This window comes from Salmo salar, chromosome 14 (genome assembly GCF_965601325.2).
Source record: "Salmo salar chromosome 14, fSalSal1, whole genome shotgun sequence".
Classification (NCBI taxonomy): Eukaryota; Metazoa; Chordata; class Actinopteri; order Salmoniformes; family Salmonidae; genus Salmo; species Salmo salar.
This window is the reverse complement of record NC_138304.1, coordinates 29,800,295-29,822,359: the sequence shown is the minus strand read 5'-3', so window position 1 is coordinate 29,822,359 and position 22,065 is coordinate 29,800,295. Positions and strand designations below refer to the sequence as shown.

The 22,065-nt window shown below is 41.9% G+C and overlaps 2 protein-coding genes across 8 annotated transcripts in view; one reads left to right on the top strand and one right to left on the bottom strand.

Annotated features, from left to right (window-relative positions):
• The window catches only part of LOC106569186 (laminin subunit alpha-3), a 117,922-nt gene extending 97,669 nt beyond the window's left edge, over positions 1-20,253 (bottom strand). For 3 of the 7 annotated variants that reach the window (XM_014140270.3, XM_045694150.2, XM_014140275.3), the window contains exons 1-3: positions 14,031-14,605; positions 13,912-13,938; positions 12,930-13,082 (exon numbers count right to left, since the gene is read on the bottom strand). In XM_014140270.3, coding sequence (XP_013995745.3) covers positions 12,930-13,082; positions 13,912-13,938; positions 14,031-14,291 — 441 coding nt within the window. In that variant the 5' untranslated portion in view covers positions 14,292-14,605. Of the gene's footprint in view, positions 1-12,929; positions 13,083-13,911; positions 13,939-14,030; positions 14,606-20,197 lie in introns of those variants that run through there. The other 4 variants (XM_014140271.3, XM_014140276.3, XM_014140272.3 and 1 more) reach the window with 3 other exon arrangements.
• Positions 20,254-20,478: 225 nt separating this feature from the next.
• The window catches only part of LOC106569187 (vacuolar protein sorting-associated protein 4B), a 32,749-nt gene continuing 31,162 nt past the window's right edge, over positions 20,479-22,065 (top strand). Inside the window, exons 1-2 of the mRNA XM_014140277.3 lie at positions 20,479-20,826; positions 21,448-21,559. Coding sequence (XP_013995752.1) covers positions 20,794-20,826; positions 21,448-21,559 — 145 coding nt within the window. The 5' untranslated portion in view covers positions 20,479-20,793. The remainder of the gene's footprint in view (positions 20,827-21,447; positions 21,560-22,065) is intronic.

The window sequence follows — 22,065 nt, the reverse complement described above, 5'->3', positions numbered from 1 at the left end:
TTACACTTGTGTGTATAAGGTAGTTGTTGTGAAATTGTTAGAGTACTTATTAGATATTACTGCATGGTCGGAACTAGAAGCACAAGCATTTCGCTACACTCGCGTTAACATCTGCTAACCATGTGTATGTGACAAATAGAATTTGATTTGATCTGAATTCCACAAATGAACTTTTAACAAGGCACACCTGTTAATTGAAATGCATTCCAGGTGACTACCTCATGAAGCTGGTTGAGAGAATGCCAAGAGTGTGCAAAGCTGTCATCAAGGCAAAGGGTGGCTACTTTGAAGAATAAATTATAAAATATATTTTGATTTGTTTATCACTTTTTTGATTACTACATGATTCCATAAGTGTTATTTCATAGTTTTGATGTCTTCACTATTATTACAAAATGTAGAAAATAGTAAAAATAAAGAAAAACCCTTGAATGAGTAGGTGTGTCCAAACTTTTGACTGGTACTGTATATAACAACATATTTGATGTTTATCTACAATATATTTGTATAGACTACACCTAATATAAAATAGAATCACTGAATTCAATTCTATTTCCTTTAATTGAAATTGCAATTCTGTATCCTGTTTACTACTTCAATTCAAATTCAAGATTTGGAATTTGAGGCATTCTCAATTCCATTATCAATTGAGCCAAACCCTGATTGGCATGAAAACCATGATGACTGAACCTCACAACAAACCAACCCTTCAGAAAGACTGAGAACATGAGTTAGGTCTAGCGGCTGAGGCTGCTGCCTCAAACACACAAACAGTACACAGTATGTGCCCTTACCTGTGCTACCTGTGTGGGATCGAATCCCGGCCCCACTGGCCTTCTTAAAACAAGTATTTTCCCTCTGTCTCTCTCTCCCCTATTAATAAAACAATAAAATATGAAAGGACAGAGTGTATAATCCATAAAGAAAAAAAATAATGACTGAGAAAAAGCTTAGAGACAAGCTGTCAGAAGAATACAACTGTCTCCTGGCAGACAGAAAGAGAGCGAGAGAACAAGAGAGAGAGAATGGCCTGGCCTGGCAGTGCTCTGTTCTTTTCTGTCTCAGGGCTGTTTCCATCCCCCCGTCCTGCCAGTCTAAATATTCATACTTGACTTATATCCAGCACTTTCTGTTTGGAACAGCCTGAAATATCTTGGTGACATGATAACAGTCCCAGTCCAGACTCCTGGTATGTGCTGCAAAGACATGAAGCAGAATTGAAAAGACAAGCCCTGTGAACAATAAAACTCAACATGAACCGGGATATTGGTCTTATTCATCATAACACTTGAAGTGATCTCCACCCGAAATCTAAAGGCCTGGGCCATAGGAATAGGAGTGTTAGTCATATCTATGGAGGACGATGGGTGTGGAGGGTCAAAAAGGTTGAGTTGTCACATCTCACTCCTCCAGCTCTTAGCACCAGTCCAAATTCCTGCCGGTGACCCGCATAAACAAGCCATATACACAGGGCGTTAAGTTTCCAGATCTCTCATCTAAACTCCAGTTATCACCCCAGAGAATAGAGCAGGCAGATGCCTCAGCAACCTCCCACCATAACACCGTTCTCACCATCACGCCCCAGTGTTGTCACCTTCCTCTCACTGCATGTTTACTGAGTGTTCGCACCATCATGCCTAGGCTTGGGCGGTATACCGTAAATACCGTATACTAGGGTATTTGGAAAAAGACAGAAAGGTTTTTCAACAACGTCAATACCATCAAAACTATTTATTTGAAGTTTTTCAATAAAATTACAATATTTGTAGCTACTTTTTAAGTTAATACCGGCAGTCAACTTGGGCAATACATCAGGAGATGAAGCAGATTGCGTTCTTCATTTCACCTGTTACATTATTTTACAATATGAAGCTTATCGTAGTTCCCCAGAACAGTTGAGTCAGTCACGTGTTTGTTTGTAAATAGCAGACGCCGGGAGCTGGTGAGTCCATAGTAGTCTATATTTATCAGCGAGTCTCTGTTGTGTGGTGCACATGAGGTGATGAAGTTACACTTGTATTCTCTCGTTCACTTTCACTTGTAAATGTCCACACTCACCGAAAATGACATTCGGTAGCTACTAGCTATGCTTGTATAACTTTATGAGCTGGATTTGCCTGTCTTTACAATTAGTTTATGTTCGTTTTCGCTCGTTAGCATTTAGCTAACAGCATCTATGTGATTATTAGTTTGTGTAACAAAGGCCGTTAATACCGTAAATCCCGAGGAGGGTATGAAGGAGGGTATGACGATATGAAAATCTGGATACCGCCCAAGCCTAATCACACTCTAGTGTTCTCACTTTCCTCTCACTGCATGTTTACTGAGTGGTCTCACCTTCTCACCAAAACAATACAGTTCGGATAAATGTAACACAGCCGCATAATGGAGTGAGATACTCAATGTTTTATTGAGAGAAAAAAAAAATCATAAAATATTGACTGAATTATAGCACATTAACAATTGCATAATGACGGACAACTGCCGTGTTGTTGGCTCCATGCAGAATTCCTGCCCCGACTTCACACATGCCTGTGCTTCAGCTAACGGAGCCTGGCGGTCAGAGTTTTACTCCCACTGAACAAATAGTCTACACTATTAGAAACTAATACAGTATTAGAGCCTATGGAAAATAGGCTGATAGCGTGACTTTATGACTTAATGCCATGCCTGCCTTGTGGATCTGTCCAATCATACTGTAATCTAACCATGTCCATCAAATGAACTCAATGAACTGGGTTGATATAGTCTTTCATTCATTTAATACTGAGTACTCTGTGAGATTGTTACAGTAAGACACCACCTACAAGAAGTTCATTTAAATGAAGTAATAGAGTTGAAATCCTACTGTCTTTGGTCTCGAGATAACATTGTTTGTTATTACATGTGCTTGTTATTCTGAAAATGTAGGACAGACAGGTGTTCAACTGCAGTCCAAAAACAAATAATCTCCAAGCCTTAGGCAGGAAGGAGCCAGTCAGCCAGGAGGGTTTAGGAGGGCTACTGTAAAAAGCAAAAGCCTAACAGATACAGTAGAATCTATCTGACAGAGATCTCTTTGTGTTTGATGTTAGGGCAGAGGAATGCACCACGGCCGAGCTAGGAACAATCACCTTCTGTTGGAGCGGATCAGGCCCTGCCTGCCAGCCTGCCAGCCTGCCAGCCTGCCAGCCTGACAGACAGTTGCAGGGCGTTTTTAGTCTGGATTGAAACAATGCAATCTACAACTGTTTGTCTGAAGTGGAACAGGTGGTGATAGTGGCCAGGGTGGTGGGCCGTGGGTGTATTTCTCTCTGTCTCCATGGTGGGCATACATTCCACCTCTTTTCAGGCACTCAATGATCCTTTTTAAAGCTATATACTCAAAATAGTCTCTCCAAACATGTGGGCTTGGCCCAAAGATAGTGCATAAAATTACCTCTTGTGACTATGAAAATGTGATGAATGCAAGTTTATACAAGCAAGGAACCTATTGTAAAAAGGTACAGCTGCTGCTCTGCAATTGACTGAGAATGTTTCCTGAATGTTTGATCAGTAGGTATGATTGTGTTGGTGGCTAACCCATTATAATGGCTTGTTCTGAGTTCACGTTTAGTAAACGGAATACCTAAACACCTGATTACAACATATTGTGTTTGTAACCAGCACCACTATAAAACTATAACAACCGATCTAAATTAGAACAAACAGGACGCATCAGTGATCGTGCCATGTATCAAAAATACATATAGGAAAAGTCTTCATCCACACCTGTGTCAATGACTGTATCAGTAGGTCTACAACCTCTGATAAGCATTTCTATGTAGCACTATTTATATGGCCTCCACGGACCTTGAAAAGGTGAGTTAAGATAAACCCATTCTGCTTTTCCACAACGGAGCTCCAGGTTTAGAAGGTAGTGGCATTCCTGTCCAACAATGTGATCCAGACATGAAGCCAGGGTGAGGTTGCTAACCAGACTGCGTGGGCTGCCTGCCTGCCTGCCTGCCTGCCTGCCTGCCTGCAAGGCCGAGCCCAGGGAGCGGGGCTGTAAATATGTGCAACAGACACCCGACTGCAGCTGGCATGGCGCCCACCACAGAGCGGAGCACAGCAGAGCCCACCAGCTAAACACAGCTACTTACATCACCTCCATCATCACCACAGCAACAGCTAGGGAGCCAAACATGTGTCCCAAGAGTTAGACTATGCCAGCAATACAGTAAACACTGACAAAGGTATAGGAATGATATTGGAAGCCTATTTATACAATGGTACAGTATCATCAATAATACCACCACCAACATAAGGAAAGGATATTCCATTTAAGATTTTGTTAAGAACCAAATAATGATGACACTGGATTTGAACAAAATTGGTAACATGCGGTAAGTGGTAACATAAGTTATTCCATTCCAAATATGTTTTTGATTATTCTGATTCTTGCTTTTTATGATCTACGTTCTGATTCTATTCCGTGTATGATAGAGTACTGCTCCTAAAAGTATTCTGTGGTTTGATAAGCACCTGGTTCTTTCCAGGGCCTAATTGTGAAGTTATGCTGCTGATATATGCATGTTGAATCAGTACCAAGGCTGTCAGGGAAATAGACTGTAGTAGCGGTCAGTGAGAGAACAAAACCCGGCTCAACTCAGTCCTGTACGCTCACCTTAGCAACACAACAAACACATATACAGTTAATACTGCAGGCTGCTGTTGCAACAACATCACAATACACATACCTATATATCTGCTATAACACAATCCTCTGAACAATCAATTTTATCACTGTCTATGTATCATTTTGACTGTTAGCATTAGCTGTTTGCTACTGCATCACATTAGAAGGCATTTGCACCATGAATACTCAAACACAGAACCAGACACACAGGGAATCATATTTTACTCCATCATATGCAGCTATCATGGAAGGTGGGTAGGTATTCAGGGTGGGGTGGGGATGGTGTGTGTGTGTGTGTGTGTGTGTGTGTGTGTGTGTGTGTGTGTGTGTGTGTGTGTGTGTGTGTGTGTGTGTGTGTGTGTGTGTGTGTGTGTGTGTGTGTGTGTGTGTGAAGACGAGGGAGGCAGACAGGAGGGTCTTTTCCACACAGTCTGCCCAATTCACTGCACCTCCTCAATCCATTTACCCACTGTAAAGAAAAGGCCAGATCACTTTCAGAGAAGCCTTGAAAAGAATCCAACCCTTTGTGAAAACAGCACAGAAAGGATGTCACACAATACAGCCTACATCGATTCCAGGACAAATGTGGGTATAAAACAATCAGACAAAACTTCAGTGGGAGGCAGCAGGGCCTGGAAAGATAGAGAGCGGATTAAGTTCAACAGGAAGTCTTCATAACTTACAATAAATGAACCACTACCAGCAAGCTTCAGAAATGCAGTCATCCTAAACTAGCCCAGCTCCTGATATAGTACTTTCTTATCTTACCATCAAGTCACTCAGCCATCCAGCAACAAGTACCACACACTCATTACCAAACTCTACAGAGTAGGGAACAAGTACCTGACACCTAGCATTAAAACCCACCTATCAGAACAAACTCTCACTTATCAGAGACACTCTCCAATCCAGATACCTACGCTCACCATTCACAACCATGAGTACCTCACACCTAGCCAATCGCAGCCCACCTCACATCAGTCTTGTACATGATATGACAAATACCAAATTTCACACAAACAAATCCTAACCCCCTGAAATAGCAACCAATCAGGGTTCGATCAGAGCTTCACACAAACCAATTAGAGTCCATTCAATGGGATCGCGCCCACCAATCAGAGGCCTTTCAGTACGTGGTATGACAGACAGCAGTAAGCCCAGGCATCTCTGTCTCACATGGCCCAAGGCACTCAGGCAGATAAGCACATGTCGTCAGGGCTCCTAAAATACATTCCCCAGAAAAAACTGACTGCATGGGCGGCTGTGGGGCCGATCCATCCGTGGTGCCAATGTTCACTTGGACAAAGAGTCGCCACAACACCCTGTAAATAGTTTTAACAAGGGAGGGCAAGTCTCGCTGTACAGGTAAACAGGCTGTTTTGTGGAGAGGATTTCATTGTGTTCGTTTGGGGAGGACATGGTTTTGGAGAGTTTTAATTTATATTGTAATTAAGAAAATGTGCCTCTGTTAAGTCAATAAAAAATGAACAAGATGTTGAATTAGATTTATTGGGTTAAAATCTACTGCATCATGAAACTCACAGCAGAAGGCTCTAATCAATGTGTTGGCTGTCTTTCTGAGTGAGCTGCTCCAATGCCCCGAAGACAAACTGGCTAAGGCAATACCCTCCACCAGATCCAGTTACTGTAGAGTACACAAATCAAGAAGCACCCTTACACCCAGGATCTGCCCATAGTAGGAGGGAGTTGAAAGTCATCTCCTGATTTACGGCAGGCTTTGTCACGGGTCACAGGTCAACAGCCCACAAGATAACACAGGCAGGCGGCTGGTTAAGTGTGAGAGCTGCTCGCCTCAGTCAACATAATCCAGCGGTGTGGTTGGGTTGATTTGCACAAGGAGCTACACCCAAGGGAGTTGTACTCTTTCACACTGACTGACTACAAGATTTAAAGCAAGTAAATATTTTGTCTAATACAAAGTTCCAGGCCCATTCTGACTCTTTCCTTTTCTAAAAACTTCAAACGTATGATCATGTTAATCCACAAAGGAAATGGGTTCACCTTTCTGTGCTATTATTATATCATTCAACATTCCACAAAAGCTTAGCTGGAATCAGCCCTTGACGGATTGGTGCTGCTTCAAACGTGCCACTGCTTTACAGAACCATCAGAAATGGCCACGTCAAAAACCACCCGGCTTCCCTTTGAACTCGGTTGGTTTGACATAAACAATGACGGTGCCATTATCTAATTTATCCGCTTGGAGAGATGGAGATAAGACTGGCAAAGGGAGGGAAGGAGGGAGCGAGCACCTGTGTTAGTCTTAGAAGAGACCACAAAGACCATTCATTTAACTGGATCCAGCCCGTACAAATATCAGTGACCGCATCATCTGTTCCGTGCCTTAACTGAATCTACAAAGGCTTTGAACTGCTTCTATCAGGCAACATAAATCTGATCAATTCTATCCAAGCATTAAATAAACCTGAGCAGGAGTAGGCATAGATTGTTAAGGGCGAAAGGGAGTGACCAAGGATCTGGCAAGTTAGTCTGAAATAAACTTGACATTCTTTATCTTACTTGGGAGGTACACTTACTTATTTTGACAAATGCTTTATTATGACTGTAAAATCATCAAAGGGTTATAGGAACCAACACTATTTGACAGACATCTGTGCTGAAAGCACATGGAAGTGTGGTTGACTGAATTCTTTCAGAGGCATCGACAACACCTTTCCTTATCTACATACACCTCTGATGTGAACACATGGCCTACACAAGAATGCATACCCAGAGTTAATAAACACAAAGTAACATTGTACAACTTTACCAAACTTAATTATTCTATGGGATACAGTATTTAACAATTATCATGGAAGAATACTGCTTTGACTTTGTTTTTCAGTTTTCAGCTGTTTCTCTATTAGGTAGGATGATTTTGTGAAGAACATATTATCTATGCAGTTTAACGAATTAAGTCTCAGGTCAATGCTGCCAAATCAGTCTGCTCTAATTTGTGAAACAATAATCTTGGAAGGCAACACTCCAATAAAACCAGCTGTTTTAAAGCTGCAAGCTTTTTAATGAAAGCAGATTGAATCTCAGCACACACAGCCTCATAAATACATTCTTGGCATTGACAAAAGACTTAGTGGAAGCTAAAAACAAATGGATGACATAAGGGGTAGGGGCCAGGTGAGCTTGGTCTGGAGCCTCACTGGATCACAGTTGAGTGACTCCTCATGGACAAAAAAAAAAGATTTAATCCATGGAATGGTCCTTTGGAAGGTTGTTGACATATCTTAAAGAATAACTGAGAAATAATTAAAGTTGCCATATTTATGACAGGCCTCCTTTAAGACGCCATAATGTTTAATCTGTAGGTGCTACAAAGAACAAATTGTTGAACATAATATTCTCTATGGGCATATCAAAGTGGGATCTTTGCTACTTTTAGAGTTATGATCCAATTTGTAAGCATTTCCAACTAAATGAATGTGAAAATGGATTCAAAATGGTCACCCTCTGCTGCTAATTTGCAGGATGTGCAATGATACAAGTAAAAGGCGGGCTGTTATTGGTTACATTGCCTACTATGCAAATTTCTCTGTATAAAATGGGCCATAACCTTTTAAGCTAGCAGAGATCCCACTCTGGAACTTTGATATGCCTGTAGAGTATATTATATTCAACAATTAATTGCCAAATTTGCCAAATCAAAAATGGTTTATTTTCAATATGCATGTTTATGTTTTTCAATATTCATAAATAAATATAAGAAAAATGTTATTGAAATCATAATGCAACTTATATTACAGAGCAAGCATAAAACTTCATTCATTTTTTTTAGCTTTTTAGCACCTACAGATGAAACACTATGGAGTTTTAAAGGAACTTTTAAACTCCACAAACTTTTATTAATTATTTCTCAATTATGATTTTATATACAAATGTCAAATATATGTCAACAATCGTTTCACCAAAGGACCATTTTATGGGTTAAATCTCGTGAAAATACCAAAAAGCATGGTCATTTTTTTGGGCCAGGCTTCGTGAGGAATCAGACAGTTGCTGTTTGGGCGGGACAAATGGGGAGAGGGGAGCCGTGTGGTTGATAGTTTCTGAGAATACTTCATCCCCGTGCCCTTTATAGCACGCCTTAATGCAGTAATGCCACTTTCCCCGCTCCCAAATAAACTGAGCATTACCACATCTTAAACGCAGACGTCCCTCGCGCCCTGCATGCGTCCACGCTTTTTTCAAGCCATGCGGGCACTATGTTTAGCCTCTCTCAAGCCCCGCTGCTCCGCACAACTCAGCTCAGCCCAGCTAAAAACAGATATAGAAGAATTTGCCACTGCTACCCATTCTCTTCCCACAGTGCTCCTGGGGAACATGGATGAAGTGTGGTACTCACTTTTAGGAAGATTTACTTTATAGGTGTCTCCATTTGGTTCCCACCCCTTAACCGCAGACAAAACCTGTTTCCAAATCACAACAGGTCCAGCCCTGAACCCACTCCACCCACCCAACCCGGACCTACTCCCCCAGATCAGACTTTAAAATCCCTCTGATCCCTAATCCCTGGACACAATTCCTCCCCTTTTCCCTCACCGTGGACAATTGAGCGTAAGGTGAAATTTCATGGGCTGTGAGCCAAACTCCTGCTGCAGCCACAGGTCCTAATGGTTACCTATCCTCCAGCCACAGGGGCATGATCTGAGTCTGATTCCTGGCACCCAGCCAGCTGTGGGACATCACTCACATGACTACAGCTGCCCGTCTTTCTCAGACAGGCTTACTTACACTTGTAACTTAAAGCATAAGCAGACTGACAGAAGAAAACCCACCATTGACTGTATGCGGAGAGTCAATCGCAATCCCAAATGCATTCACACATACACACAGCCAATGTTCCCTCTAAACTGCGAGCATGCGTGGGTGCGCAGAAGCCCGAAACGGCCGCACAGCTTCCCCAGGACTGCCACACAAAAGAAATAACAGCCCACGGAGAGAAACACAAGATTGAACTTCACTCAACTTTCTAGAGCAGTGGTCACCAACCGGCCAATAGTGATCGACTGATCGATCTCCAAGGCATTCCTAGTCGATCGCCAAACTCGGGCTGTTGGCGGTAGGTGCACTTGACTCAGCTGCCCTGCGCGCCGGGTAGGTGAACTGTTGCCATTTTGAACCATTTCATGTGTCTGAAGGTATAAACTCTGCCTTCCCGGCAGGCCCTGAGAGCAAATCAAATCCACTATAGGCCTACCGCTGGCCAATGGGATGGCTCAGGTGACAGTGTCTGCAGTAACATAGCAGGCATATAAGAAAGCTACAGTAAAGTTGATACTGTGACATTTCAAAACGTTTAAAACCACTAGAGAGACTGTCAACGAATACAGCAAAGAGCTGCTGTTTTCATGAGTGAGTTCATGTGTCACGTTCTGACCTGTAAAGGTGTTATTTGTTAGTGTTTAGTTTGGTCAGGACGTGGCAGGGGGTATTTGTTTTATGTGGTTCAGGGTGGTTGTGTGTATGTGTCCATGTAGAGAGGGGTATTTGATTTATTAGTCCAGGGTTTTGGTTATTGTTCTATGTTAGTTTATTTCTATGTTCTGTCTAGTCATTTGTATTTCTATGTTTAGTTAATTGGTGTTGGGGGCCTTCAGTTGGAGGCAGCTGTCTATCGTTGCCTCTGATTGAAGGTCCTATAATTAGGGGTGTGTTTGTATTGTGGTTTGTGGGTAGTTGTATTCTGTTTTGTGCTTGTCACGTGACAGAACTGTTAGTGTCGTTTCTGTTAATTGTATACGTGTGTATTTTGTTTCTCCTTCTTATATATTAAAAAGAGAAGATGAGTATACACTTCCCTGTTGCGTCTTGGTCCTCCACACACGACACTCGTTACATCATGTTTAAATTCTTCCTCAGCACTGTCAACACTTTGTATTCAACACGTTTATAAGCCATAAAATGCGCGATCTTCCTATTTCCACTCAGCGCTACAACCAGCACTGCAGCAGTAATGAATGAGTAGGAAAATGTATTGATGTGCTTGCATCATTATATAATCAGCGGCTTGGGTATTTTTTAATATCAAGGAATATCTCACTTTCTTTGTTCAAAGGAGTAACATGAATTTGTTCCGCCATCAGCTGGAAGACGGTGTCCCTTTTTGTTCAGTGTCAGTGTCAGCGTACCCTCAGTCTGCTGCTCTCTCCCTCCGCTGAGACTGACCACCAGATGCAGGCCTCATCAGCCCACTAAAATATACATTATTTAAAAGTATGCTCACTCAGTTGTGCCTCACAAGTAATACAACAACGGATCTATTACCGGTGTGATCATATAGCCTACCTCATTTAAAAAAATATATAATTTTAAAAAATGGTCTGAACAACAATGCATTGGCAGGGCATCTTCCAGCAAAGCCAATATGCGGTGATAATGTATTGGGCCTATTAGCTTACTGCACAAACCTCATTGCTAGTACTGTTTTTATTTGGTTAATGTTGCATAGGCTTACGGTTTTTAAGTCACGGTAAAAGAAAGGTAGATCTCGGGTTGCATTTTGACTCAGAAAGTGATTATGACTCAGAAAAGGTTGGTGACCACTGTTCTTGAGGTTTCCCTGAGTTTTCCCTGTTAACACTATCAACATTTCCCTTTATTGTCGCAAGTGTGATCGAATAAATGCAATATTAGCTTTCAATCCAACATACCGAAACAAAACAAACGATGCAAGATATTTTGTTGTAGGCATAATGGATCGGAGTAGGATTCTATTGCATTGACATGCACAACTCAGCCCGTACTCTACACAGACGGTGCGGCATAACCAATCAAAGCTGCAGTAGGCCTATTTGGAAATAGATCATTGCCATATATGGATCTGTGCCATTTACATTGAACTGGACTGTGTTTACAACATGAGCTGTCGTGTGTAGATGCGCTTGTTTTGAGATTAAAGCTAGAGCTGCATGTTGCCACGTGCACATTTTGTTCATATCCTTTGCTAGTTAGTGAGTTATTAGCCCAGTTATAGATCATTTGTAGTCAGCAATAGGGGAGTGTTTGCTTCCTACAAGAGAATAAAACGTGTACATTTCGAGACATCTTTGAAAAGCAAGTAAGGTGAAGAGCTTTTTTTTCCTTAAAGAGACAGCGCTGTATTTAGAGACTTGCTTGAATATGCTAAGTAGCCAATAGGCAGAGGGTAGCATAATTTGTCAGATTCTCTGTAAGAATGGTATGAGAATAATAATGCATTTTATTATGTAAAGTGGTTTCTTTCATCAAAACAACACAACAACATTTTCAGTCACCTCCTTGTCTGAAGGTCAAGTGGATAGCCAGGTTAATGTCAAGCCCTGCATATATATTTTTTTAAGCCTCATGGAATGTAGGCCTACATTGAACACCACATATTGTCTGCTATTGTAGGCTGAATGATAGAACAGTTATTTCCATGTTCAAATGTCATGGGATGCATTTTCTCTATTGTTTTTGATGGTGGGCTACTCTGGTAGGCCTTCATTATAATCAAATAGCCACCAGTGGAGGCTGGTGGGAGGAGCTATAGCAGGAAGGGCTCATTGTAATGGCTAGAATGGAATAAATGGAATGGAGTCAAACATGTGGTTTGATACCATTCCATTTATTCCATTCCAGCCATTACAATAAGCCTGTCCTCCTATAGCTCCTCCCACCAGCCTCCACAGATAACCAGAGTAGACTACTTGGCCAATGTTAAAACTATAACTTAAAGCGGGTACAGCCTCAGTGTTCACAGTAAACGCGTGCTGGAAGTTGCACAGAATTTTCACAATGTTCAAGTTTGCGCTGCGCAGACCTGAAATTTGCTCAGTGCCAAAAACAATTAGAGTGAACATTGCACACAGCCACTCTGCTTCACCACATCAGCATTCAGCAATTATTTCCACACACTCATGTCGACGATGGCTAGAATCAACTGCAAAACACTGAACAGTGCACTGAAGAAGCAGAAAAACTAACTTCCCACTCATTGCCATTCATCCTCTCAGTCCCTCTTTAAGTTGACCACTAGGTAGTGTTATGTCTGTCTACATCACTGAAGGCAGGTTGCCACCTCACACCAATGACATAATGCACCTTGAATTAGCTGAGAAAGGGAAAACCTTGTCTCTATTCACCCCATGACATCCCACTGTCACATTTCATACTCTCACCATGGTAACGTTGTCAATCAAACAACAGCTACCGTGAAGGTAGAGCACTTGGCTGAGTAGGAACCAATGTAAGACCACCAGGGTTTCTCACTCACCTGTCCGAGGTCCAAGGTGACGTTAACCTCATTGTACATGGGTCCACGGGAGAGAGGTGGGCTCTGCCACCAGCGCTCGGTGCCATCGATTGCGTTGCTCACCGGGTGGGCTTTGTTAGGCTCGTTGGCGTTGCATCGGTCACAATACTGTCCCTGCAGGGAAAGGGCAAATTAAATGGTGTTACTCTGAGCCCAAAACACATACACACATATAAAGAGTCCCACCAACACAAAGCAACACATTCAGTGCATAGTAAACATGTATTCAAGTCCATGAATAGGCCAGTCACATTGTACATAAAAGTTACACAAAATACAAAACATGCAAACATAGACAAACACTTTGCAGACAGTGCAAGTAATTACATGCATAGTATGAACAACGGTAAACATTATATATGGAATTACTCTAAGTCTTTCTATACAATAATGGTAAAAAACAATATATAGGCCTTATTTGTGTAGGTTCTAAAGCCCCTGGGCCTTAAGTGTTCCAAAGGTATTCAAACTCCTGAAGGGGCAAGTTTATTAAGAGGGCATTCGCTTTAGAGACCTCAGGAGTTAAGCACAATGGTGTAAACTTGGTCAGAGCAGGCAGAATTGCCAATGTTTCCCATAGTGCTATAGTGACTCATTCTGGAGCCTGGGCGCAAGAGAAAGGAAGCAAGGAGCATTGATTCAACTGTAATAACAGTGTAACTCTAAATATGGTAGTTCACATGGGAATATATATATATATATATATATATATTATATATTTATGTATGGAAGGCAAAATCATAAGAAAATCACTAGTTTGCAAGGAACCAACTTGATTCCAATTCGATTGGATAATACAAATAAGATTTTATGGATTGTTGTTTATCTGTTGGTAGGCTTTCCATTCACTTCATATTCAGAACTCTATTAACACATGCGCATTAATATTTAGTATTTTACGCACGCACTCATCATGCCAATTTCTTGCATACTTACAACTTACATTTGAACTGTAAACATTATTAACTGTCTGAAAAAGCAAAGGCAGAAAAGTTGTCAACAATATTAACGTTTCGAAATGAAACCACAATCATAAAACTGTCAATTTTGTTCACTCTTCACCTGTATGGTTTGACTAGGAAGTCCGAATGTAGGTCCTCCAACAAGTTTACAGTACAAATCAGATCTCGGTCTCCCCGTTTCATCTTGACCGCACGTTGCGGTGGCGGAGATCCGTGACCCCTCCGCGAGGTTGAAGTACGGAGGACTCAAACTGAACCCCGTTATTTCGTTAGACACTTGTGCGTAAACGTCCCCCCAAAGCAAGAGCGTAAAAGTACATAATAAAGCGGCAGGATGAGCTCCCTTCATCCCCCTCGCCATGTTTCACCTCAATAATCCCTGTAGATGCTGAATTCAAATAGCAACTCGCAGTTCAAGTTCATGTTTTCTAGATCGTAATGAAATAATATGCACTCTCCACGCATGAAACACTACGGTTCCTTTGATCCTGGCAATGGAACGACTCGTGCGTCCAGTGTGCGGCTCTTGATGTAAACGTTAGACTCGTTGCTCTGCTGCTTTTGCCTCTGTGATCCCCTTCGACAACATGTTTCTTCGTGAAAAAGAGCTTGTTCACGTTTCTCCCTGACCAAACTCTGCCACCCAGGGCCGTATCAGGTGTCAACAGTGACTACTTCGGTCCAAAGGTCTCTAGAAATGTCAGCACTGACTCACAGCCAAAATGAAAAAAATGTGTATGCCTATTTCAGAGTAGACATTTTAGAGGACAATTCCACGATAATGGAATTACGCGTTGACTCCGTTTTTTTACTTTAAAATGTTACCAAACACAAAACCTTGATTTCAAAGTTTAACAAACCATACAAGTCTATGCACAATGACTACTTGTAACAACTTCCACTTAAAAATGTACAAAACAAATTTAGTGGAAGAGCTTTGAAGATGAAAACTTTGGTAATAGAATTATGGTAAAATCTTCCCTCAGGTTTTAATTCGACCATGTTTTCCAAACACTCAAATATCTCCTCCGAATTAAGTTTAAAAGATGTCTGCAAAAAGGATGGTGTGTCAGCTATGACATCAAATCAAATTTTATTAGTCACATGCGCCAAATACAAAAGGTGTAGACCTTACAGTGAAATGCTTACTTACATGCCCCTAACCAACAATGCAGTTAAAAAAAATACGAATAACATATAAAAGGAAGAAGTAATTAAAGAGCAGAGTCAATGTGCGGGGGGCACCAGTTAGTTGAGGTAATTGAGGTCAAATGTACATGTAGGTAGAGTTATTAAAGTGACTATGCATAAATAATAACAGAGAGTAGCAGTGGCGTAAAAGACGGGGTGGGGAAAATTCAAATAGTCTGGGTAGCCATTTGATTAGATGTTCAGGAGTCTTATGGCTTGAGGGTAGAAGCTGTTTAGAAGCCTCTTGGACCTAGAATTGTCTATGACTACAGTGGCTGGAGTCTTTGACCATTTTTAGGGCCTTCCTCTGACAGGTATAGAGCTCCTGGATGGCAGGAAGCTTGGCCCAAGTGATGTTTTTTATTTTACCAAGTAAGTTGACTGAGAACACATTCTCATTTACAGATATGACCTGGGGAATAGTTAAAGGGGAAAGGGATGAATGAGCTAATTGTAAGCTGGGGATGATTAGGTGACCATGATAGTATGGAGGACAGCTTAGGAATTTTAGTCAGGATACCAGGGTTAACACCCCTACAATAAGTGCCATGGAATCTTTAATGACCTCAGAGAGTCAGGACACCCATTTAGCATCCCATCTGAAAGACAGCACCCTACACAGGGCAGTGTCCCCAATTACTGCCCTGGGGTATTGGGATATTTTTTAGACCAGAGGAAAGATTGCCTCCTACTGGCCCTCCAACACCACTTCCAGCAGCATCTGGTCTCCCATCTAGGGACTGACCAGGACCAACCCTGCTTAGCTTCAGAAGCAAGTCCAGCAGTGGGATGCAGGGTGGTATGCTGCTGGCCATGTACTGGCTGTACACACTACCCTCTGTAGTGCCTTGCGGTCAGAGGCTGAGCAGTTACCGTACCAGTCGGTGATGCAACCAGTCAGGATGCTCTTGATGGTGCAGCTGTAGAACCTTTTTAGGATCTGAGGACCCATGACAAATTTATTAAGTCTCCTGAGGGGGAATAGGTGTTGTCATGCCCTCTTCACGACTGTCTTGGTGTGCTTGGACCTTGTTAGTTTGTTGGTGATGTGGACACCAAGCAACTTGAAGATCTCAACCTGTTCCACTACAGCCCCGTCGATGAGAATGGGGACGTGCTCGGTCCTCTTTTTCCTGTAGTCCACAATCATCTCCTTTGTCTTGATCATGTTAAGGGAGAGATTGTTGTCCTGGCAACACACGGCCAGGTCTCTGACCTCCTCCCTGTAAGTTGTCTCGTCGTTGTCGGTGATCAGGCCTACCACTGTTGTGTCATCAGCAAACTTAATGATGGTGTTTTGGTTATTGAACTATGGAAAGTGAAGTGGATTTACACCCGGTAAAGGAATTACATCATGGATCCCTGATCGGTACTACACAGAAATGCATAATTATGGATATGAATGTCATTCTCCTCATGTTTCACAAGTTTGGACAGCACAGCTGAGCACAGTATAGTACAGAGCAGTACAATACAGCACAGCAGAGCAGAGTAGGGTAGAGTTCAGTACAGTATAGTTCAGTACAATAGCGTACAGTACAATAAACTTTACTATACTCTACTTTTCTTTACTGTATGGTACTGTGCCCTATTCACTGTACTATGTTGTACAGTACTGTGCTCACTGTACTGTACTGAGCTATCCAAACTGATTGGTTCAGATTTGGCGCAGTCTGGTCTGTCTGTGGACATTAACATCAATGCCAGGGTGGACTGAGCCTGACCAAATGTCAACTACTTTTCAATGTCCATGGACATCGGGTGTCGTTTGATGCTCATTTGGTGAGGTTGCTGGTTACAGTAAATGGAAGGAGAGGGGGCTCATTGGCAGGGGTCAGTAAGATCCAGGAGAGGTTACATTAACTGGAGAGTGAGAGAGAGAGATGGGTTGTCCAGATTCAGACTGTTTTAACACTCTTGGTTTGACCACATTTGAAATTTTAGTCATTTAGCAGACACTCTTGTCCAGAGAGATTTACAGTCTAAAAACAGTTATGAGCTTAATATAACAGTATGCCACTGGAAGGGAGGACAGTAGCAAGTGACCCAACTGTGGTTTGTGACTATTAAGATTTCCCATTGTAGCCAATTCAGTTGCAGTAATTCTGTTACTCCCTTTTTTGGTAGTACCGTTACCAATTTGGTATCGGAATTACGAGTTTCAATCACTTAATAATTCATAAACAAAATTGATATCACTAAAATCACTATAACTAACTGATAGGTCTACCATTACTTGTTACTTCTGTGAAATTTAGAAAATATATTGTGAGTTTTTGGTAACAGAATTACAAGGCAAACGGCAATATTTCTTAAATCTACAGAAGGTAAACAATTTCTCAAAAACTAAATATGAGTGTTGATATTAGTTGGCAGGGGTCTTTACGTCAACATTATTGTGTTTTAATGTATTTCTGATACCTTTTATAATACTTTAACTGATATATGTTTTCTAAAACCTCTGTTCCATCTGTTTATCCAGAAATCTGTCCCTTTACTTATGCCTAATTTTAAGATGGAAAATTGTTGCAAAATGTATCTTTGCCTTCATATCCCCAAAATATAGACTCTTTGCTTTCATTTCACATCAAATCCGGTATGATCCCATGAAATTCACATGTTGGTGCTCATGGCTCCTTTGATGGAAATGCTCTAGACAAAGTTGACAATTCTTTCAAAATACAGCATCATAAAATAATTGCGATTCCTGAATTATGTCGATTCTTCAACTGACCACTGATTTGTTTCACAGTAAAATGAAAGATTGCATTAAGGCCGCTATAATAAGACCACACAAACAGTATATGAATGTGCAGGGATCCACTGAATCTTGATTTAATTAGCTGCAAAGTAGGCTGTATGAGCATTTGTTGACAGAGAGAAAAAGTGGAATGTAACCGGCAGATCACAATGTTCGAAAACACATCCATCCATCTCATCCAAAAACAGACTCCCCACCCTCAACACACCCCAGCAGGCCATTCTGTGCCACACCCAACCCGAGCAAACATAACCCAGATTCATCTAGAGATACACTCCTTTCTCCTGCCTACCATTGCTATTTCCAGTGCCATGGTCAGGGATTATGTGCAGGATGTAAACATAGTGGATTATGAACAGATTAAATACCACCCAAAGGTAGTTATAGCCTCTACAGAATTTGTCAAATTACACATTGGGCGTATATATTCAATTGGGCAACATAAATAATGTGCTGTTTAGATTGTTTGTGTTATCAGCTCCCACCTTTGTGAACTATTCGTTGCAAGTACAATATTCACTCACTGATATTACATTTGCAGTTCAGATACACTATACGTGTATACAAAGGTATGTGGACACCCCTTCAAAATAGTGGATTCGGCCATTTCAGCCACACCCGTAGCTGACAGGTGCATACAGCCATGCAATCTCCATAGACAAACATTGGCAGTAGAATGTCCTTACTGAAGAGCTCAGAGACTTTCAACGTGGCACCGTCATAGGATGCCACCTTTCCAACAAGTCAGTCAAATATCTGCCCTGCTAGAGCTACCCCGGTCAACTGAAAGTGCTGTTATTGTGAAGTGGAAACATCTAGGAGCAACAACGGCTCAGCCACGAAGTTGTAGGCCACACAAGCTCACAGAACGGGACCGCCGGGTGCTGAAGAGCATTGCGAGTAAACATCGTCTGTCTTCGGTTGCAACACTTACTACCGAATTCCAAACTGCCTCTGGATGCAATGTCAGCGCAAGAACTGTTCGTTGGGAGCTTCATGAAATGGGTTTCCATGGCTGAGCAGCTGCACACAAGCCTAAGATCCCCATGCGCAATGCCAAGCATCAGCTGGAGTGGTGTAAAGGTCACTACCATTGGACTCTGGAGCAGTGGAATCGCATTCTCTGGAGTGATGAATCATGATTCACCATCTGGCAGTCTGACGGACAAATCTGGGTTTGGCGGAGGCCCCAAAAAAATTAGACCTGCCCGAATGTATAGTTCCAACTGTAAAGTTCAGTGGAGAAGGAATAATGGTCTGGGGCTGTTTTTCATGGTTTGGGCTAGGCCCCTTAGTTCCAATGGAGGGAAATCTTAACGCAGCATACAATGACATTCTAGACGATTCTGTGCTTCCAACTTTGTGGCAACAGTTTGGGGAAGGCCCTTTCCTGTTTCAGCATGACAATACCCCGTGCACAAAGCGAGGTCCATACAGAAATGGTTTGTCGAGATCGGTGTGGAAAAACTTGGCTGGCCTGCACAGCGTTGACCTCAACCCCATCAAACACCTTTGGGATGAATTGGAACGCTGACTGTGAGCCAGGCCTAATCACCCAACATCAGTGCCCGACCTCACTAATGCTCTTGTGGCTGAATGGAAACAAGTCCCCCCAGCAATGTTCCAACATCTAGTGGAAAGCCTTTCCAGAAGAGTGGAGGATGTTATAGCAACAAAGGAGGGACCAACTACATATTAACGCCCATGATTTTGGAATGAGACGAGCAGGTGTTCACATACACTTCATGATCAAAAGTATCTTAAAAATACATGTTTTACTCACATGGGGTGGCAAGTAGCCTAGTGGTTAGAGCATTGGACTAGTAACTGAAAGGTTGCAAGATCGAATCCCTGAGCTGACAAGGTAAAAATCTGTCGTTCTGCCCCTGAACAAGGCTGTTAACCCACTGTTCCTAGGCCGTCATTGAAAATAAGAGTTTGTTCTTAACTGACTTGCCTAATTAAATAAAGGTAAAAATATATATACTGTACTACCTAATAAGCCCATCTGTGAGGAAGTAGATTCCACATTATCCCAATGTAAACCACTAGTCCTAGGGGGACACCTTGTGGGGATCAACACCACTGCATGAGGGAGTTTTGCAAGACAGGAATTTACAATATTCCCGAGCGAAAAACTCACATTGTTGCTGTTGATGACCTCATACCGGTAGATCATATTATGTACTTCCCTTATACTTGCACTATATCTACATTTGATGTATACTTTTTTCTGATTTATATCCCCTCTATGGGAGTTTCAAACTGAAGGACAGATATGGGAGAAAGATATTAAGGGTAACCCATTAGCCTACCGTGAATGGTGCTTCTCATGTTTTCCTGGACTGCTGACTATACTTACATAACAAGCCATGAATAATGATAGAGGCCTCTAGTGGCCAAAAGACAGTTTTAGCATGGGCAGAGCCATTGAGTTTCAATGGCAATTCCCAAGCTGTCACATACGCTACAATGGCACAGACACAAAGATGAGTCCTCTATCTATCTCAATGTAACAATCTTATCATGACTCACAACCAGGCGGAACTCATGCCTTGTTCAAAACTCTGAAATCGTCGACTTCCGTCTTCAGTGCATTCAAGACAACTTGTAACTTGGGAAAAAAAGCAAGCTCCGACTGGGATTTTTTTTTTTAAACGGTTATCCAAGTCGGAAACGCTGGCATCTTTCTAGCGTTCCGACGCACTAAAGTCCCATGTCAGATATTTCCGAGTTCCGAGTAGTTTTGAACGCGGCACTAGTCTCAGCATTATCATCATTATTTTCTACAGACAAGTCTCTGACGCGTGTGTGTTGTGAGATGAGCAACAAGGAAATAGCTGTGTAAACGAAACTGTAAAATCAAGGCAAGGGGCTCAGACTGTGTTGGTTCTCAGGAGCAACTGACCGTATGAAACTTCCCATGGAGCCAACAAATCTACAGGTATAGAGTAACTGACAACTTATGTGATTAGCTTGGTAGGCTGATGTATGTTTTATTGTAAATTATTAATAAATGTTTATGGGCCTATGGGTTTGATTCCACTTGTCAGAATGAGACTGTCAAGCTGTCTTAGGGATAGTGCCAACAGAGAACTCTAGTCAAGCAAATGTTGCTTGTGTTCATGCTGTGTTGTTACTTTTGATCAGCTAATCAACTTGTTTATAGAGTAATAGAGCACAGTACGTTATAAATAGAAGGTCTAAATGAAAAACATGCAAACAAGTAAAAGCCATTGTGAGCCACTTAAAATAGTGTTTAACTTTCACACAGCTAAGAGAAATTCCATAGTGGCTTGTGATGCTGATGCTCCATCCCATGTATTCTATTATCTAATCAGAGCATAAGAATTGTATGAGTCTGTCTCATTCAAATGAAGCAATGTAGACATAATAGGAAAATATGTGATGAACAATGACAGGGAATGATGCTGTGACTGAGTGCAGCAGTTCAACTTATCCCTCTCTTCCACCCAACTCATCCCTCTCTCCTTCTCTTTTCTACCTTACTCATCCCTATATCCCACTCTTTTCTGCCCAACTCATCCCTCTCATCCTCTTTCAGAAAGCTATTGCTGTAGCACAGAAAGCCTCCCAGGAGGACCAGGCTGGGAACTACCAGGAGGCTATCAAATCTTACCAACATGCTGTCAAGTACTTCCTGCACATTGTAAAATGTATGTAACCATGACTCCTGAGGAAATGTCATACAGACATGATGACAGTCTAGTCTCTGAATATTACATTTTAGCAGACACTCTTATCCAGAGCAACTTACAGTAGTGAGTGCACACATTCTTACTTTTTCATACGGGTCCCCCATGGGAATCAAACCCACAAACCTAGCGTTGCAAGTGCCATGCTCTACCAACTGAGCCACATGTCAATGCATGCTGATTAAGGAAATGCATATTATTTAGCCTACAGCTCGTACTTGCATGCAGCGGCAACAGGTAGCCTAGCGGTGAACAGCATTGGACCAGTAACCAAAAGGTTGCTGGTTCAAATCCCCAACTTGAAGAGGTGAGAAATCTGCCACTGTTCCCTTGAGTAAGGCACTTAACCCCAATTGCTCCTGTAAGTCGCTCTGAATAAGAGCGTCTGCTAAATGACCAAAAAATATATACCATTTAGGCCTACTGATAAATTGTAGCCTAATTTAGGTAATGGTCACTTTCTGTTA